Raw genomic sequence first — 20,045 nt, 5'->3', positions numbered from 1 at the left:
CATCCATCGGTCCAAACAGTGGCACTTCCTAAACTAGCTGGTTTGGGCTCATCTCTTTCCCCTCCTACCTGCAAACAAAAACTACTGAAATGCCAGAAACAGGAGGATCATACTGGTGCCTGAATTAGCGCTAATGCATAGGTATCCTTCCCCAGAGAGCATCCTCAGCAGCTAAGGTCACACATGTAAAGCCCACCTACCAGCTCAGGACATGCACCAGCTATCCTCACACTTAGGTGGCTGGTGAAACCCTTTTTCTGCTCCAGTGCTCAGTGCTCTCGCCCGTACGTTTTTGAGGAAGTGGAAAGTTCTACTTTAGCAAACCCCACCGACCTTCCCACTGCATTCACACACCAATTCTACCCTCCTACTCAGAAGATGTCAGCTGCAGAAAGGTGCCCGAGTTACCCATTGCCCAGGCATCGCATTACCCACATGGCCTTCCTGCCACTTGCCTTCCTGCCACTTACCTTCCTGCCCGCTCAGCCTTCCTAAGACAGGCCTTTTGAGAGAGCACATGAAGCTTGTGTGGTGCAGAGCAAATAGGATGTCCTCTGCCCACACACTCCAACTATGCAACATGGACTCAAACCAGCCAGGCTTCTGGGATCAAAAAAAGTTGCCCTGCTGCACAAAATGTCCTGAGCTGCTGCACAAAGCTAGACATCAAAATGCTGGCACTGAAGCTCAACCTGAGGTCCATATTTTATTTCTGCATTTCCAAAACTGCCTGTGGTGTTAGCACCTTCCTTGCAACTACTTAGTATTGCAGTGCTTCATTTTTGAAGGGAGGAGCTGACAGTGTGGCTTTATTTCATCATAGTGCAGGATGTGGCTTTGGGCCATTGCCATTAACAGTCAGACTAAACAAAAACTAACGCACAAAATGTTTAATCACCACAGATTTTTCTTCATTAGACCACTCAAATTTCAAAGCTAATTTTGTCAAGAAGTGTTTCTGCCAATAGGCAGGCACTAATTTTTCGTGTCTCTATCCTGGTCATCTCTGGAAGGTACCAAGTAACAGTTATCCCAAAGGAAGACAGAACAGTTGGGCTCAGGACTGGGATCAGCTGCTTCAGCCACCAGAGCTGACAGAAAGGTAATAAAGGCATACAGATGAGAGAATTTGGGTGGTGGTGGTGTTATTTTTTTATTTTCTCTCCAAATGAACTTGGGTAGAGGCGTATCAGATTCCCAAGAGCATCCTGACGCTTTGTGGTTGTTTTTCAGCATATTGCTTGTTCAGAAAAGTCTGTCCCCAAAACCATGGAAGAAATCACCTGCTGCATTTAACACTGTGAGTCAGCAACGGCTTCTGATCAGCACACCACCACTAAGAATTGGGGGTTGGTGGTGTGCTGCTTTTTTTCAGGCCTCAGTGCTAAGGGCTAGACCCATTTCTACTATTCTGGTAAACCAAAAAAACCCAAGCTACAACTGTGAGTAGAAGGGAGACAAGAAGAGAGGTGATGGACAGCAAACTCAAGAGGTCCCACGGGACCTGCCAAGACGAAACCCGAAAGGACAATTCTATGTACTGGCACAGTTACCAGCAGTGTCCCCCCCCACCCCCAACTCCTCAGAATTGTCCTGTCCAACATTGCCACCCACGTCCAGCAAACATGGATTTACAAAGCTGGGGGTGGGGGGGTGGGGGTGTAAAAATCAGACTGCTAGAGCATGCAAATTAGGTACAACATTAACTTTTTTGATCCACATTTTAAAATATTGTTGGAATGCCACGTGCTGGTTTTAATGCATGGTCCTTAAAAATCTTAACAGGAAAAGGAGCTGCTGCTTGCCAATACAGGAATGTTGACTGCATAGGCTGTTTTGTTGCTGAGATACCAAACACTTGAAGCTCTACACAAAGACTTCTCCAGATGCCACAAGACACCGTTGGCCATGAGATAATGTATTAACCATAACACTAAATATTGCTTTTAAACATCTGTGATCTCAGAACACCAAACACAAAAGGCCACAAAATGCTACCAGCTACCTATTGGGAGATTCAACTTGAAGGCTGAAATGAAGGTATATGTTGAGTAAGTTGGGAACAGAGGGAAACAAAGCAAACAAACCAGCCACCTTAAGCCTTTAATCCTAACAGGGGAAAAAAGATAAGTTGAGAAAGGCAAAATATTTTTTGCAGCAGCAGTATCATACAGGTAATAAATGAAATATGACAATACCCCATAAGAACTTTATTCATCTGTTCAATTGAGGGAATATTTTCAATAGCTTCCGCTATTTTTCCATCACAATGCTAAAGACAAGAGTACTGTACCAATTTAGCCAGGAGATCCCAACGCCTAGGTTTTACAAGATAAAGTATATAGCCATTTGACAGTATAGCCAATAACAGAAATGTGCCTCAAGTTTCATCTAGTGTGGCTGACCAAACTAATCAGCTTTTCCAATGCACCTTTGTTTTTGAACATCACTAGTCTGTAGACAATTTTATCACTAAATTATACTGCTCTTTAAAGTCATTCTAACATGCAACTCTTATCAACAGATGCACTTAGAGATAATAACACTGGCAGCTCCTCAAATGCTTAAATAGGGAGACTATAATGGCACTCAATACCCATAAAGTAACTAAACATCTATATGCAGCATGATGGTATGAGGAGATGAGAGGAAGTTTTTGCTGTTCTAGAGGGGTAACTACGGACCACATGGTATGTTGTAGCACATCTAAAATGCCATTAGGCATTTATGTTTATGTATCCAAGTTCCACTCTATGATGCCTACAAAGCAGAGGCACAAGCTCTCTTTTTAGATTAGGAAGTTTAGGTCAAAATAGCTTTAAGAAGAAGGAGGTGGGGTTGGGGGAAGAGGAGAAAGAGGAAATTGGAGATGTAACTTGGGACAAAAGGCCTTCCTTTAAGTAAAAATATTAAGTTAAAAAAAAAAAGAAAAAACTAACCTTACTTTACCAGTCACATACCAGAAAGATGAAATATTTCCTTTTATTAATCAGAAAACTGCATAGGAGTGCTAAAAATCTGATACAAACAACTCTCCCTATTATTAAAAAATGTCTCACACATGCGTGTTGATTTTGTTACTGTACTTTCACCATCACATACAAGGGAGACACACAGCAACTTAAGCCTTCAAAGCAGGACACCTACATACACAGATAACAGAAGCAATAAAGGACAAAAGAGATAGTTTCTTGTTTTTATATACTTTTGTGCTTAAGAAAGGATTTTCAGGCTTTTCCTTATGGTGTGGACATAGGTACATGAAAAGACTGATTATACATTGATTTGTATAATGGATACTCCATCAGTCTGCAACAGGTTGTTCTAGTATATTTGATAAAGAGAAAGGGGCTAATGGCAACACTCTAAGAAGAAAGTTCTCAATGTCCTTTTAACATCTGCGTTTGAGGACATGGGAAGATTGGGGTGTCTAGTTTTGGATTTTTTGTCTCTTTTTTTTTTTTTAATTAAACTAGTTGATCCCCAGTTCCTTCTCCTCTCCCTTGATCACTCTGGTTTATTAATATTCAAGATTTTGGTGAAAGACATACTGAAGGCAAATTTTAAAAAATTATTAATGTAATTTCCCTCTCTTTCAACTGCTGGAAGCAAAAATCCATCAGTTTCATCAGCATTTGCCTTCAATTCCTGTCCTCTCCCCTTCTCAGTCATCTTTTAGTGGGATGAAGAAAGAAAGGGTAATGTGTTGCCATTTTAAAAAAGGCAGAGTCTATGCAGGGAAGGTGAAGAGTTTCACTATACCACATTACACTTACAATGGAAGTCCAATGAAGTATGAAAAGCGGCATTTTCCTCAGCTTTCACACACAGTTTTATTCTCCCTTCAACCAAACAGAAAGAAAAAAAAAAGCAATCTACAAGAACCAGAAACAGTGTGGAAAACCACAGTTTTGGTTCTAAATGCAAAGCAGGAAGCCCTATATTCTAATCCAGGAAAAAAAAAAAAACCAACAAACTTATTTTGAAGCCAAATGAGAAGCTCTATTTCAAGAAGTCTCACAAGTAATAACAAAAGAAGAACCTTGTTTTCAGTCAGAGATTTTTGAAGGGTGTTTTTTGTTTGCTTGGCTTGCAGATCACCAACCTACCATTTTAAGAGGTAAAGCAGTTCCTAAAATACCTTCAAAAGGTGATGAAGTAACCACATTCAAATTATTCTTCATGCATCAGATTCAAACTTCATTTATATCACCATCCCATATAACAAAAACAACTCACAGACACAGATGGCAGCTCCCTGCCACATTCATTTTTCACATCAGCCAGGACTAAGTCTCATTCTCATACTGAAGCGACTTCTGCAGAGCTCACAAAACACACTCTCCTCTTTCAGGCTCTAATCCAGCAACTGCTGAAGCCAGATGGGAGCACTGCAAAGGCTCCACATTGCAACAAGGCTCCCTTGAGCAGCTGAGCCATGTACCTCCATATGCAGTGTTTACGGGATTATAAGAAAAAGTAACACCTGTGGCTGAAAGCTTGTTGGGCCACTGCAGTCCTCATGGATGTTATTTTTTCAGTGTATGTGCGTGTGGTTTGCTTTGTCCTGTTTTCTTTTAAACCATGGAAGAAGGAGCTCCATGTCTACATGGATGTTTTTATGGGTGCATGGTTAATAAACATTCCTGAAAACCTGACTGCAGTAAGCACACAGGCAGTGTTCCAGGGGAGGGAAAACTGCTCAATGTAAGATGTGGCAAGTCAAACACAAACCTAAGAGGATCTTTATAGTAGATTATATCATACAAGTCTTATGGTAATTGAAGATTATAAATATAGTCCTGATCTACAATGGTTTATTTTGCTGTCCTTTAGTCTATGAAAAAAGACTAATTCATGTTATAAGGAAAAAAGGAACTGATGCTGATGTAGTAATTGCTGAGTGTATAGAAGAAGTGTGATTTAATTAGTTAGAGGGTGAAAACAGATGGAGAAAGCATGGCACATGAAGGTCTGCTCTTCTATTTTTCCTCTTGCAATTAGTAGTTCCTTGTCCTAGGCCTGCTCTCTCTTCTCTTGTGCTAGTATTCAGGATACATGCCTCTTCCCTTCCATGCCTTCTGAGTAACTAGGCTGGCCTCATAATCTATGATAGATTTGTAGCTGCTTTTTAATACAGAATTCCCTTAGACAAGATCTATTTAGTATCTCTAGAAATTGTAATGATACAAAACTAACCTTCTTATTTTCTCATATACAGACATCTGTTACAATAGTCCTCGCCACCTTGTCTCAACTCTAGTAGCTCTGTCCTTAGTGATTTTCCTGCCTAAGTTCAAGGGTTATGACAATTGTCATCATCTCACACACAGTTCCTATGGTCAGACTGCTGTGGCATTCAGGTACCTACTTTGATTTTCAAAAGGACTGCCATGAGTTAGGAAACCAAATGTCTGTGAAAACTAGCCCCATAATAACCCTGGTCCTCAATTCATCACTTGTGAAGAGCTTATCAGAGAGAAAGGTCTGCGAAATGTATTGTTTTTCTTGCCAGGCCTTGTCTGAAAATGGACTAGAGCACATTCAGCCTGGAACGCAGAGCTAATTATTGATGTCAAGAAACGCATGAGAACCTGACTAAAAGGAAGAAGAGTTTGGAGTCACTCCCAGTACCAGTCTCAGGCAAATGAAAGCATTTATAGCAGGAAATGTAGGTAGGGTGGCATCAGATATACTCTTCCAATCTTCCCGTTTCCACCAAGAAGTAGAGACACCTACAAACCCTTGTGATCTATCTTCAGAAGAACTACCTATAAGGTTAGAGACCCTATTGATACAGTCAAACAGGTACAAACATCAGAGCTCTTCCACAAATACACTGACTAGCACCATATACCAGAGAAAATACTGTTCATAGGTGGGCAGCTGTACGCTTGACTGGGCACAGGGAAAAATAACAAGGTCAAAGACTGGTAAAACTTTTTAGTTTTATTAAAAATTGGCAGTTGCACCCCTCCTTTGCTAAGCTGGGCAAGTTTCTGTTGTTTGGTTCTGTGGGGTGGTTTTCTGTTTTCCTGTGCCATAGGGTATTTTTGGGTTAGTGAGGTCTGAAGGCAAAAATAAGCAGCAACCACAAAGCAATTACCAAGAAAGCAGGCTGAGCAAACAGGTATCTTTTTGCCATGAATCTTCCTTCCTCAGAATGATAGACCAGGCTTCAGTGATCCTGTCAGCTTGCGTGAGATACAGGAAATGTCTGCCAGAAGCCGATTTCCTCTGGATGTCTTAAATAGGCATGACGATGCAGTGTCTGCCAGCCTGTTGTCCCTGCAAGGCTGTGTTTTCTTTATGATAAGCAATACTAAGGCAAAAGACCTTCATGTTCATTAGCTCAGATATAGGTATAATTAAGCAGAATTGAAAAGAAGCTTTAGTTCCAGATTTTTTTTAGACTGAAGAGATCCGAATAAGAATTCTTAAGGATAAGGTACCTTATTAGATCTACAAACAGAGTTCTAAAAGTTTTGAAGTTTACTAGCACTCAGAAACATCAGTCTCCATCCAGAACACTCTACATGCAGAATCTGACATTAACTTGACTTTCAACTCCTGCTTAAAGTTTAACACTTAGAAGTTTGATACATACAGTCAGCCAAAAATATAAGGATTGATCAGGTAAACTGATCCTGTCAAATAGTAATGTTTATTTCAGTTACAGCAAGCATAAGGTTTCTCTTATATTAGTAAGGCATAGAACCAAGGACTGAGTATATTGCTGGAGGTTAAAAAAGAAAAACCTAAACAAAACCACTTCAAAGCACTAGTTCAAGTAAGTAACCCATGGATCCTTTCCCTTCTCCTGTAAGATTCTTAATTAAAATACAGGTCAAATCAGCAATGTATGACACCCTAGCAACTGCTTTGGAGACCTAAATGAAGGGAAACAATGGTCCTAGAGCAGATTCTTGTGGAGAAATTTAGCAAAGGTCAAAATCAGGTGATAAAGAAGTTGAACTGAGATTGCTTTGTGTTTGAAATACTGTGGGAAGAGACTTTTCCTAATACCACTGTCACTGAGTTGTACTTGCTTTCCACGTGGTGTTTCCATAGCTGTCTGCATTCTTCCCTTCCTTAACACTGAAGTATTATAAAGGAGTGGATCAGGTTTCCAAGTTACTTGATTTCTTTCCTTAAATCTGTGGCATTACTTGTATAGGCGAACAAGCAGTAAAAAGATCTGGTAAAGAAGAAAGTGTAAAGTTTGTCTTGGGAAGACTTTGAAGTATCTGAAGATACTGAAACACAACACAGGCTGAATGGTAAGTGACGGGTTGAGCTCCTCACTTGTAGTCAGTGACATGACCCTGTCCTCTGTTAATGGTGAAATTCTATCAGCTGTGGCAGCAGGGAAAGGTGTAAGGTACAAACCTTCCCAAGGTAGACCAATTACTCTAAGCAGCACACACTAATATGGCATTTTCTGTGCTATAATTTAGTAAAATATTACCATAACACAAGTGGAAGAATGTTAGTTTGTTAGTGCCCACTATAGTATTGAAACTTACTACGCACCCTCACCCCCAACCTAGAAGCCTTAGGACATCTTTCTGGATGATCCTGTTTTCTCTCAGTGAAATGCTAAAATTTCTGTTCTGAGTAACGAATTTCAGTTGTCTGTCTTCTTGCTGGCAGATCATCTTCATTTTCCAGTCCTAGCAACTGCCTGAATTGCTTTGATCCACTCTGTACGCTCTGCAGATGAAGCTGCTTGCAAGTAATAGTGGGTTTCATTTGCTGTGATGATTTCAAAGAGGATGTTGTCAACATCATACTTCTTGGCTACAGCGAAGAAATAAGGAAGTCATCTCTGAGAGAATAAAAACTTGTATTTACAATGTTTCTTTGTTTACACACTATAAGGGGATTTCCTTCCTTTCTACAGCTGTGCCTGATCAGGCCTTTGCAAACAGATTGCAAGATTAGGTCCAGGAGAAAGGTCTCTCTCTTGGAGAAACAACCCATGAATTCTGCACATTTCACCTTCAGGAGTCTCTGGTTAATTGATCTCCAATAATGGAAGGATCTGCAATCCTGCAGACAGGTCATATTCCCCAAACCCTCCCGTGCCTTGTCAGCTACAAAACCAAGACATTTAAGTTTATGTCACGTCCAGAATCTCTGGTTCTTTTCATATCTGCCAGCACAGCCTGCACAAATGCTGAGATGCCAACAGACTTTCTTGCTGGGTATGATAGTCTGCCTCTCCCGTGGAGAGGAGAATGCATGGAATGAGTGTTTCTTGTTCCTTGCAGCAACGCTTAACCATTGCTGTTCCCACAACTTCTAGTTTTGGGAGGGAACAGAATGTGAACAGTAATAATTTGTTGGCATAACCATTTCTAACATAAAGCTTCCATCCCAAATTCATCAACTAAAAAGAGCAAACTCAGCTTACTCTGTCTAAGGCCAGTTATCCTAACATAGGGGTGGTGTCATCCTTTTGACAAGTCTTCCCTAAACACCTGACAAAACACAAGATTCCCTGTTGCTACCTTTGCCACAGTATCCTTCTCCAGCAATAGAGAGACTAGTTACTGGAAGAATTACTGAATCATTGCACATAGATTGCTTTTGAATAAAAACAACTTGTGATTTCAGGCAGATTGAAAGAATGTACCAAAAACTTATTACACAGCTCATTCAATATGGCTCCTTACAGTCTGGCATATCTTCCACTGCTGTCACCACGCAGCCTCTCAAGTGAATTGCTCCTAGTGGTTCTTCTCCCTGGTGAGGACATGAAATCAAAATGAAATACAATACTTCTGAAACTATTCACATGTTAATATCTGCTACAGCTCCAGAATGGAAAGAAAAACATTTGCTGACTTAGTATGTCACCTGGGAAACCAGGGGATCCTCAGTCTGTGTGTGACATGGAAGGTGGCGTGTGTGGCAGGCGGAAGACATGCAAATAAATAGGAAATCTCTTTTGGGGATTTGGAATTCAGTATCTGCAGAGTATTTAGCATGTCCTGAAGAAAGGCACAAGAATATAAGCCTTGTGCCAACTATAATTTTTCCTTTGATGTCACAGTGAATAGAAACAAAAGATTAGTTAGAAAGAGTAGATCTTAGAAGCAGTCTTACCAAGCAGCAGGAGCAGCTATACCCTTATTTACAATTTGGCCTCTTGTGCACTTCAGTACTGTGATAGTCAAAGAAGGGGTGAAGATGCATTTTTGTTGGCATAAGCCTGAAAGAAGCAGTCCCTATAAGCTGACACAGCTCAGCCTTTGGGAAGGGAAGGCAGGAGTGGGAATGGCAAGCTGGGAATAGGGAGGTCAAAAACTCCTCAGTGTTGCTTCTCCAGTGTGTCTAGGCTGCCCCTGCCAAGGGGCACAGGCACGGCTTAAAGCACCTGTAACCCACAACACAACGGCACTGCCTCTGCAGCAATGCAGGATGAAATAAAACCTGTGGGCTCAATCTACCTGAATGCCAGCTTTTGTGGGGCAGGTTTTGTCAGTGACAATGCCCTTTCCTTTCTTAGGGCAGGGTTTGGCCTGTTAGAATGACACAAGAAATGGAACACCATGTGTCAGCCTGACACAGAAAATACCTCAATTATAAACTGCAAAATTACTGTATTATGTTCATTTGAGGTTATGACCTAGTTCATTTTAATCAAGTGAGAGCACACATTAATTCTAATTAATCACAGATTAGAGGTGAGAGCACAGTTCAGTGCTGCCTGTTCCCACGTCTGAATTGGCAACCCCAGAAACCATCCTCCCCTCTGCTTTTCCAGAAGGTGGCCAGGCAGCACAATCAAACAGCCCCACTGTCCTGCTTGGTCTTCCTCATCACACATTCCCATGCAAATACTCCATTCAAATATTTCTGCAGGAAGGCAGCTTTAAAACAAACAGGGGAATAAACCAAAGTTGGCCAAATGTCTCTTACTCCAGCAGGATCATAGTAGTGAAGATAAGCAGGGTCCTCTCTTAAAACAAACTTTCTCACTTTCCAGTTCTTCCTCCGATGTCCCTAGGAAAATTAAAAAACCAGGAATGTTATGAACTGCTTTGCCTGCAGGTGCTCACAGTCAGCTTACCCACACATGAGAGAACATACAAATACAAAAGGGAAAAAGATTTCTGTTTTGGACAGGAAATATTCACTGGAGTAGAACTTGAATCTGGGCTTTCTGCATCCCACTGTTTTGCACAACTGGGCTACCACACTGTTTTCTCTTTTTATTTTTGTACAAAGTAGAACAGCTTCAACATGGGAGATTCCCCTAAACACATCTCATAGTCTAGTAGCTACGACATTCACACGAGGTCTGTGAGAACTGGGCTTAAATGTTTGCCAGAAAACATGGCTGCAAAATGTCTTGCAGGAAGGTACCTTTAACTATTGGCAAGAATGGCCTGAAGGTTCTTCTCTCCCTGCAAAGACAACAACAACAACAACAACAGGCTTATCTGGCTCAACCACCCTGGAGAGGATTTGTGGCTGAGAATCTCAAGCAGAAATAACACCACCTTCTGATACGGATATAGATGCCTGTCCTGGTTTCGGTTGGGACAGAGTTAATTTTCTTTCTAGTAGCTGGTATAGTGTTATGTCTTGGATTCAGTATGAGAAGAATGTTGATTACACACTGATGTTGCTAAGCAGTGTTTAGACTAAGTCAATCATTTTTCAGCTTCTCATGCCCAGCCATGCCCAGAAGGCTGGAGGGGCACAAGAAGTTGGGAGGGGACACAGCCAGGACAGCTGACCCAAACTGGCTAAAAGGGTATTCCATACCAGGTGATGTCATGCCCAGTATGTAAGATGGGGGTAGTTGGTCTGGGGAGGATGGCTGCTTGGGAACTAATTGGGCATCAGTTGGCAAATGGTGAGCAATTGCATTGTGCATCACTTGTTTTGTATATTCCAATCCTTTTATTATTATTGTCATTTTATTATTGTTGTTATTATCATTATTAGTTTCTTCCTTTCTGTTCTATTAAACTGTTATCTCAACCCATGAGCTGTACCTTTTTCCTTCTGATTCTCTCCCCCATCCCACTGGTTGGGGGGAAGTGAGTGAGCGGCTGCGTGGTTAGTTGCTGGCTGGGGTTAAACCACAACAATGCCTCATTGCTTTTAGCACATCTAGATTTTCCCCACCCATCATTTCAGTCTTGGAAACAGGCATTCTCAGCAGAAGCAGTGACACTTCCAAGCAGTGATCCACAACTCACTGAGGGTGACCAAATCCAGACTAACACTGGTGGAAGACTGTCATGAATCACTTCCTCTTGGCATTTCAAAACAATAGTTTCTTAATTAACTACACCGTCTGCAAGAAAGCTCTTACTAACTAGGCAGAGGTGAATGTGACAGGGTAAAAGTTAGCAGCAACACCCATATCCAATTTCTTCCATTGCTTTTGAGTAATCTGATTAAGCAAGAGACAAGTGAGCACCACCAAAAAGTTCTTAGGCTCTCAAGGTATATTTTAACAGTGGAAGTTCAGACTTGATATTAGGAAGCATTTCTTTACAAAGAGAGTGATCAAACACTGGAACAGGCTTCCTAGAGAGGTGGTCAATGCCCCATGTCTGTCAGTGTTTAAGAGGCATTTGGACAATGCCCTTAATAATATGCTTTAACCTTTGGTCAGCTCTGAAGTGGTAAGGCAGTTAGACTAAATGATTGTTGTAGGTCCCTTCAAACTGAACTATTCTATTCATTGAAGAATCCTGGTGTTGCCTTCAGTTCACTACTACCTGTCTGTAGTGGCCTCAGAAAGTAAGGATTTTACCATGAAGTTCACTGTATTGCTTAAAGTTTTGCTGGAAAGGAAGGTATACAGTTATCTTCCGTCTTACGGATGGGACAGGATCAAGCGTTAGTGACTGAAAGGACTGCTTTGCTTAGGTATGCTAAAAAAGCCTGTGAAAAGTGGCAGCTGAATCCAGTTGTGTGTCCAAAGGGACACTGGATTGGCAGCCTTTTTACCAGTTCAGTTCTGCATTGTACCAATGACTTGTTGCATCTCCTGCTTTAGCACTCTTTCCTAATTAAAACTATAAACTGTCTTATTTCATAATAAGAGCAATAAACCTTGCAACGTTCGGCAAAAGCTCTGCTGCCATGCTACAGCAAACGTTCTTTCTGCAAAGGCAAGAGGAACAGAGAAGAAACCTGTCAAGTGTGGAGATGGCACAGACTAGTTTCTCTCTTCTCTAAAGCTTTTAGGTGTAAAAGAGTAATCTTGTATCCATGCAACATCATCCCAGTGACAGGATGGAACATGTGCAATACTGACCTGTTTCAGCAAACATCCTTGTTTGACTACTATGCCTCTGAATTCTTCTTTCAGGACCACATCATCATCACTAGAATTTCCCTCGCAGAAAAACCCACTGTCTGGCTGCATGACCACAAGAGAAAATTCAGAAGTTACACAGCTGCTGCATGTTTATGTACATGTACAAATCTGGCTTCCCTCCACTCTGTTTTTTTCCACCCAAAAAATCAACTCTTTTACTGGAAAAATCTCCCAGTGAAGTTGAAGAGCTCTCCAAGTCATCATGGAAGCATTTCAGTGTGAGGCAGGAATACACCAATGGGTCTCAGGGCATCTGAAGAGAGCTGGAGCACCTGTGTATATGTCAGTGCCTCCGTTCTCCATGATCCTTGGTGTCACATTTCCTCCATGATGGACAGGCTGCCTCAATCCCATAATGTCACACATTTTTCAATGCACAGGCAGCAGTTCATATGAAGCAATGCCAGCACAGCCAATACACTCCAGGCTGGCCATCCCTGCTACAACACACCCTTCCTCTTCCGCCATCCATCACAACCATCTAGAATTTGGGAAGAAGAAATACTCCATGTAGGCTGTCTTCTCCAACCACAAGAACTGCCCCTAGTTTTTGAAATTTGCAATTTTCTAGAACTGTGATGTTGTGATGTGTGCACTGAGCACAGGCTATCTCAGGATCCATGCATCACATCCATTCCACACCAGACAAATTGTGATGCTACTTACTGAAACCTTACATTATTCAAATGATGTAAATGTAGGTAACCATTCGTATGGCTTTGAGTAAACATCTGTGGTGCCTACTTCTATGACAGCAAGTTAGATATTGACCTGCTGTGATCTCCTCACACCACATTGGTATTGAATCAAACTAGAGACAAGCTGAAAGTGAGCAGAGTGCACATGGGCTGCTAGAAGTGTCCCAGGTAGCCAGGAGCTGAGATGGCCACAAGGCTGCCTTCACCAGCAGTATCTCTACTTCCATTGCTGCACAGGTAGTCTCCCTACCACAGACACATTCTAGGAAAACAAATGAAGTAATGGGAGAGTTACTTTGCTGAAGTCAAGTGATTCTATGTGGTAAATATAAACAGAATTATAATATTCAAGCATTTTTACTTAATAGAAGGCATACTTTTTTATTAGTGTAAGTTCATAAGCCAAACGTTTTTTTAAAACAGTATTTGACTGTGATCGTGATATTGCAAGTTCTTCAAATCAATCTACAGAATATGAAGCAATAAATTGAAAAGATTGGGTGAGCTACCCAGGACAGGTGTTACTGGGGGATATTAAAAACTTTTGCTTCTTCGCTCACAGGCAAGCTGTGTGCACACACGTGCTGAGTCAGATTTGATGGCTTTGCCCAAAAATGGGTTTGTAGCTTGTGCCACTCTGAGAAACCCCATGATAATGAATTACTCTCTTCCCTTCCACTGAATCATCAGGAAAACTGATGGCTAAATTCTGGTCACTGCTAAAATTACCAGGAACAAAGTCTAACTTAAAAAGAACCCACCTTGATCTCAGCACTCAGTTCACACTTAGAAGAGTGCCAGAAAAAAATGTCCTGCCTACAAATATTAAAGTAAGCCAGTTCATTCTGAGCATCATGTAGAGAATGACAATTAACACGGATCTCTCCATTTCTGTACAATCTTTCCTCCAGGACTTAAGAAGCCTGACAAGAAGCCTGAGAAAAGCAGAGCATCAGTAAGTCTGAAACAATAAAAAAAGAAACAGAATACAACACTCACAAAGTAATAGTAAGCATCGCTGAGATCTAAGAAGGGGGTGTCTGACAGGCCCTCGGCAGCAGCCTTGGATGTATCCCCTGCAGGCTGTAGGTAGCCTTCACTCAAGAGCGAGGAGGCAAGCATGAGACCTTCTTTGCGATTTCGGATGGAGTTGCTGGACACCAGCCAGTCAATCACACAGGTGCCTTGTTACAAAGGAACAAACAGTATGAGCCACAAATGAAGACAGACACGAAGAAGCTTAAAAATCCACAGGCAACAAGCCTACTCCATCTATTCAGCAATCTCCTGAAAGATGTTCTTAGTGACAACACAGAGAGCTAATCTGGAAAGGTGCCTGGGTCATCCAGTGAGGCACAGCCGATCTGACTGATGGCAGGGGCCAGTACAACTCCTGAACACTGTACCTGAGGGAGAAGAGAGCTGGGAGGGGATGGAGGACTGAACTGGGAAGGGACAGGGACTGGGGAAGTATGAAGGACAGCCAAGCCTGGAGAAAGCAGTCTTCCAGGCTGCTATGTTACTGTCACAGTGCTGTCAAAACAGGGTGACTTCCAACTCTAGCACCCCAGATTTGACTTGGAGCAGGACAGGAATTACAATGTGACACAGTTTGTTGATGAAAAATTCAGAAAGGAATAATTCTACTGGAGTTAAGTGTTTCATGCAACTTTCTACAAAGATCTACTTCCATCTTTCTGGCACTGGTTAAATTTCTTCCTCCTCTCTTGCTTATCATGGCCATAACTGAACACTTTTTCAACCTTCATCTTTTGAGAACCTCCTGCGTTGGTCAGGAAAACATCTGCCAGGTTTTCTTCTCAAACTTCTCTGTGCTCTACAGAGCTTAGAGCTATTTTATCTATCTTTAGCCTCTTGGCCCTGTGCTCCGTTTATCGTATGGAAAAGAAGGACAAGAACTCCTTACCTGTAAAGCAGTGATTGAACACTTTTTTATCTTTTTCCAGTTTCAACTCCTTTATTCCCTTTTCAGGATCTTTCATTGAGAGGTACAAAGCACTGTGCATAAAAAGAACCACAGAAACTGTTAGCAAATAAAAAGCTTTAGCTAGTTCATACAATATCATTGTCATTCACAGGGTCTTCATGTTTTGCTGGCATATTGATCTCTGCAGAACTATAGCATGGCTTAGTTTAATCTCCTGAAAAATTTACGTTGCAAAACCTAGAGGCCTCACTACATCACTGTCACAGCTGCAGGAGCAGAGTGGGGAGTGCACAAATGGCTCACCACACCCCCATATTTTGAGAATGGAACAACTTGTGGTGACTGTAGTGTGAAGAGAGGAACACCCACTGCTGAGGCACCCTCACAGGGCCCCACAGCCTCTGCGCTGATAGGGGAGCTCACTGCTTTGCTACATTCCCCCAAAGGTCCTTGGCTGAGCAGAAAATCTATAACTGTGACATCTCCTAGCCTGTATGCTCTCAGAGGCCCCAAGTAACCTCAGTGACCCCAGTCTGACTTCCTTCCTCCCACCCACTTTTCACTTGCTCAGAACTCTAATTCCTTGGAGCTCTGGAATGACAAGGACGAATATTAAATGTCACAGGCTAAGTCCTTTGGCCTGTTAGTCAGGGTGATCCTCTGCTGAAACCTGTGAAGTCAGATTTAGTTGGATCTTGGCCCTATGCAGTTTTACTGTCCTCTAAGGAGCACTGCAGGCTCATTTGTATCTTCGTATTTACTGCTCAGAAGCAAAAAATAAGTTGTCCCTGATTTTTTAAGTACTGACAAACAGATGGCTTCCTGTGTGTGCCCTTTATCTCTTGTTCCCCCTTTGCTAGTTCCAAGTTCTCTGACAGGCACCACTCTCCCCTCACTATCCAAAAACTAGGCTAACATCAGTGTTTCTCTGAAAAGCAAACAAAAGGTTTAAAATATTTTTGCAATAAATTATATATTGTATAAAAATGCCTCTCCTGGAAGAATCACACTTTGGCTGGGCTCTCCTTTTGCACTGCAGTGTGCTCAGAAACCTCCTTATCAGCAAAATCCTTTGATAAATAAGCAAGTTTTGGTAAAAGATGATGTATTAAAAATGATTTTCCCAGTTCTGATTGCTAGCTCATTTCTGCCACATTATATGCTCTGAAACTGTTACGACATGCAGAAGGGACTCTGAGGAAAACCAGAGAGGTAGCATGGGCAAACACGCTGTCGTGGTTTTAGCCCAGCCGGTAACAAAGGACCACGCGGCCGCTCGCTCACTCCTCCCGCCCCCCTCCGGTGGGATAGGGGGGGAAGACGGAGGAGAGAAAAAAAAACCCAAAACTGGAACCTCGAGGGTTGAGATAAAGGCAGTTTACTGGAACAACACAAAGAAATTGCAACAACAACAACGGTACTAATGAAAGAGTATACAAAAAGAGTGATGCACAGTGCAACTGCTCACCACCCGGGACCCGACGCTCCGCCACTTCCCCCACCGAAAGTAGAGACCAGCCCCCGGCCGCTCCCCATTTATATACTGAGCATGATGTCACATGGTATGGAATAGCTCCTTGGCCAGTTCAGGTCAGCTGCCCCGGCTATGCCCCCCACCTCCCAGGTTCCTGTAAAAATTAACTCTATCCCAGCTGAACCCAGGACACATGCTCAATAGTTCTTCCAGACTGAGCTTACATATCTCGAACACTCCCTGTGGATGGAAGTAAATGAGGGAGCAGAGCTATGAGAACAAACCTCAGGTTGATTGTTTCAGGCAGTCTGATAGACCTTCTTGTGGATTTTCTGGCAAACCTTTGGCCTCCATCTATGCAATGAATTGCTTTCTTGATATCCCGTACCCAGGCATCTCTCTCCTCCAGGTAGGCAGCTTGAAAAAAGTGGTCCTGCTGCTTGGCTGCAGTGAGCTTGAAGACAAACTGGAGTGATAAATGTTTTATTAAAAGTTACTTTGGAATAGCCAGTTGGGCATGATTAACCTAGTACCACCACGACATACAGCCTACCTGTGCCTAAGGGACTACAGAAAGTGCCTTAGAGCCACAGTTAAAAAACTCTGAAGAAGTACATGAACAGGCAGTGCAGATAACTGACTCCTTTTGTTATTTCCCTCTGAGCAATCCTGACATTGTCAGTACAGCCACGGTGAGTGGCACTGATACAGCTGCTGATTTTAACTTTTGCTGGGAAGTTCAACACAGCTGAAAGGCTGAAGTGCCCAGCCCCTGCAGGCTTACAGTGGGTGTAAATTCATCTTAATGTTTATAGAGATGTGGTCAGCCTGAAGGAGGAAAAAAACAAACAACCCCACATCATGTTGCTCAGCTACTGATTCACAAGGGGAGAAAAGGTCACAGTCACATTGGATAGTAGCTGAACACATTTGCAGCCTAGCAAACCTAGCTTGGTAGGGAGATGATACATCCATACCTTGGCTACACCTTATGATCATCTCCTATGTAAACACATCAGCAACAATGGAAAGACTGTATTTCCCCAAAATGAGAAAAGGTCTTTTAAAGGTAGTTCTAAGCAGAAAAAATAACACCTACCTGGAAAAAAACCCACAAAGTTCACATTGTTTGATCTCGTTTTCATCCAGTGATCTTTTGGGTGGAAAAACCTGGATCTAATTACTCAGTCAAGAGGGTTTCCACTTCCTCTAAAATATAGTTCCCTGTAAGTGGAACTGTAATTTGTTCCGTAGTTGTATTAGAATAAATACAACAGGTTCTGACTCAGCAGGCATCTAAAAATGACAGGCTAATCAGCAAGCAAACAGCATGGCTTTATGAGGGCAAGTAAAGTAGAAACTATTGTCAAAGAGCAGAGAGTGGTGTATCTACAGCAATGAAATCAAAACACTGAATGAGTCTACTGAAGCCTGCATTTGTAAATGGCACATTTCTGAACATCCCTAATACACATCTTCCAGATTGTTGCCAATGAGAAAAATTCTGACACCCTAAAATTGTGCAGAAGTCCTGCTGACTTTCATGGAAGACAGATTTCAAACTTACAAAGCATTGGGTCCTCAAAAATCCATTTCAGACAGAAAAGTAACCATTTCTTATCTGACACTGTTCATATTTCCAGCAACAGCCACCTTTTCTATCATACAGTAAAGAGCTACATCCTGAAAATCAATGTACAGTGCATATGAAAAGCAAACAGACAGATCTCTCCAAATCCTAATATCCAAGAGTCACGCTAACACACCAGATTAACAGAATGAAATATCAAAGCATTAAAGCAAGCTTTTACCAAAGGAAAAATCAGCATTCTTGAAGTCAAAGAGCTGAGAAGCATCGTACAGTGAAATCCTAAAGAAGAGTTTTTATTTCCAGTACACAGAGGAGACTGGGAAAGCTTTCTCTTAACTTTAGCTTTCAGAAAGCTAGGCTACTAAGCTAGACATCCAGGCTTCCTCTGAAATTGGTGAAGAGGTTGAGTCTCCAATCCTAGAAGTGACTAAGTCTCCCTCTGATGATGCGTATCTGTTTGTGCTTTTGAGAAAATTAAACCATTAGACTGAACTAAACAACAACATTTTAGATAGTTCAAGTTAGGACAAATGAATCTGACTATGAGCAACCTTACATGATAATACTATCCACAGGAAAGCCATGGGCAAAACAGAGAAAGCACAAGTATAGCAAAATTAACATCACATTAAGAATGATCAAACTTCAGATCAAGAACAGCGAACAGTGGTAAATGCATTTTGAAATATAATCTCAAAATATGCAGTTGCAGCCTCTTCTGAACAGGCTATATCTCTGTTTAACAAATCCAAGATTGCTTACTTTCCCCTCAGCACCTGCTTTTTACAATTGATTTAGTAAACAAAGTGTGTTGGCGATGAGCTCTGAGGTTTCAAGCTACACCTGATGCAGATACACAAGCCAATTCAAAAAGCTGAAATCTAACCAGATGAATGTAAAAATCTGCTCATGGCTCAATAGTTCCTGCTCCAAACTGGGCTCAAATGAGTGAGACTGGACTTAAAACTGACCTAATTTTCACCCTACAGAACTCCTGTGCTAAAAATATACTTTCATTTCTAGCCATATGAAGTAAATGTATGCAAACCACTAAGAATCAGAATAATTCCCATAAGAGGAAGAACTGTATGTTTTGGCATGTAACCAATGAGAAGGCAGGATGGAATGCAGAGGCATTGGATTCAGCAGTATAGCAAAGCTGTAAAATGTAAGATCTAAAAATCAACACACTACATTTTCAAGGAATACATGTAGAAATTTATGTTTAATCATATTGGGCAGTAACTGCTTCTAAGAACAATCCCAGTGATGGCATTGCTCATATGAATAAGCATGTTGCAGTTTTGACTGAACAGTGCAAATTTTAAGAGAAAATAAGTCTCCAGGGCTGTTGGTCTATGGGCTTGATCTCACCAACTCAATAAGGAGGATCTGCTCCAACACCTGCTGAAGTTGTTCGGATCGCTTCCATTGACTTCAGCAAACTCTGCATCAGATTTTACTTATGAAAAGGTGTTTTGGGTGCCTCAACCCCCAGGTCTGACATCCTTCCTTTTATCTGTATTTTCCCTCAGAAAAGGCCCCAGCAACTAAAATGAACCATAATGTAAAACTCATTATGTAAACTCATAATGTGAAATGAAGCATAATGTAAAATTCATTGCAGTCAAAGGAACAATCCTCAAAGACTTCATCACCCTTTCATACAGATGTAAAGCATCTTCTGCAAACTGGTACATTCTCAAGCAACTCTTAGGGCAGGTAAGGATCTCTCTCTGGATGTCTGCCTTCAGCAGACATCAGATACTGCAGACAGCAGATACTTCAGACCTCTCTGCCTATTTTGCAGAATGCACATATGCTGGTGAATTATTTTTTCATTATTGTTAAATGTGTTACTGTTCCTGACATTCCCAAACAACTACTATAGACCAATACTGATGTCAGTGCCTCTGTGGGAGTCAAAAAAAAACCAAACAAAAAAATCCACAAAACTGTTTGAAAAGGAATGCTTTGTGGGA

General features: G+C 41.6%; 1 protein-coding gene across 10 annotated transcripts in view; it reads right to left on the bottom strand.

Moving 5' to 3' along the window:
• Positions 1 to 5,934: 5,934 nt before the first annotated feature.
• The window catches only part of PLEK (pleckstrin), a 64,140-nt gene continuing 50,029 nt past the window's right edge, over positions 5,935 to 20,045 (bottom strand). For all 10 annotated transcript variants that reach the window (XM_069787514.1, XM_069787512.1, XM_069787515.1 and 7 more), the window contains 7 exons: positions 16,757 to 16,938; positions 14,978 to 15,069; positions 14,050 to 14,234; positions 12,290 to 12,394; positions 9,928 to 10,011; positions 8,679 to 8,748; positions 5,935 to 7,800 (listed from right to left, as the gene is read on the bottom strand). In XM_069787514.1, coding sequence (XP_069643615.1) covers positions 7,661 to 7,800; positions 8,679 to 8,748; positions 9,928 to 10,011; positions 12,290 to 12,394; positions 14,050 to 14,234; positions 14,978 to 15,069; positions 16,757 to 16,938 — 858 coding nt within the window. In that variant the 3' untranslated portion in view covers positions 5,935 to 7,660. The remainder of the gene's footprint in view (positions 7,801 to 8,678; positions 8,749 to 9,927; positions 10,012 to 12,289; positions 12,395 to 14,049; positions 14,235 to 14,977; positions 15,070 to 16,756; positions 16,939 to 20,045) is intronic.

This window comes from Haliaeetus albicilla, chromosome 7 (genome assembly GCF_947461875.1).
Source record: "Haliaeetus albicilla chromosome 7, bHalAlb1.1, whole genome shotgun sequence".
Classification (NCBI taxonomy): domain Eukaryota; kingdom Metazoa; phylum Chordata; class Aves; order Accipitriformes; family Accipitridae; genus Haliaeetus; species Haliaeetus albicilla.
This window is presented reverse-complemented; position numbering and strand designations above follow the sequence as displayed.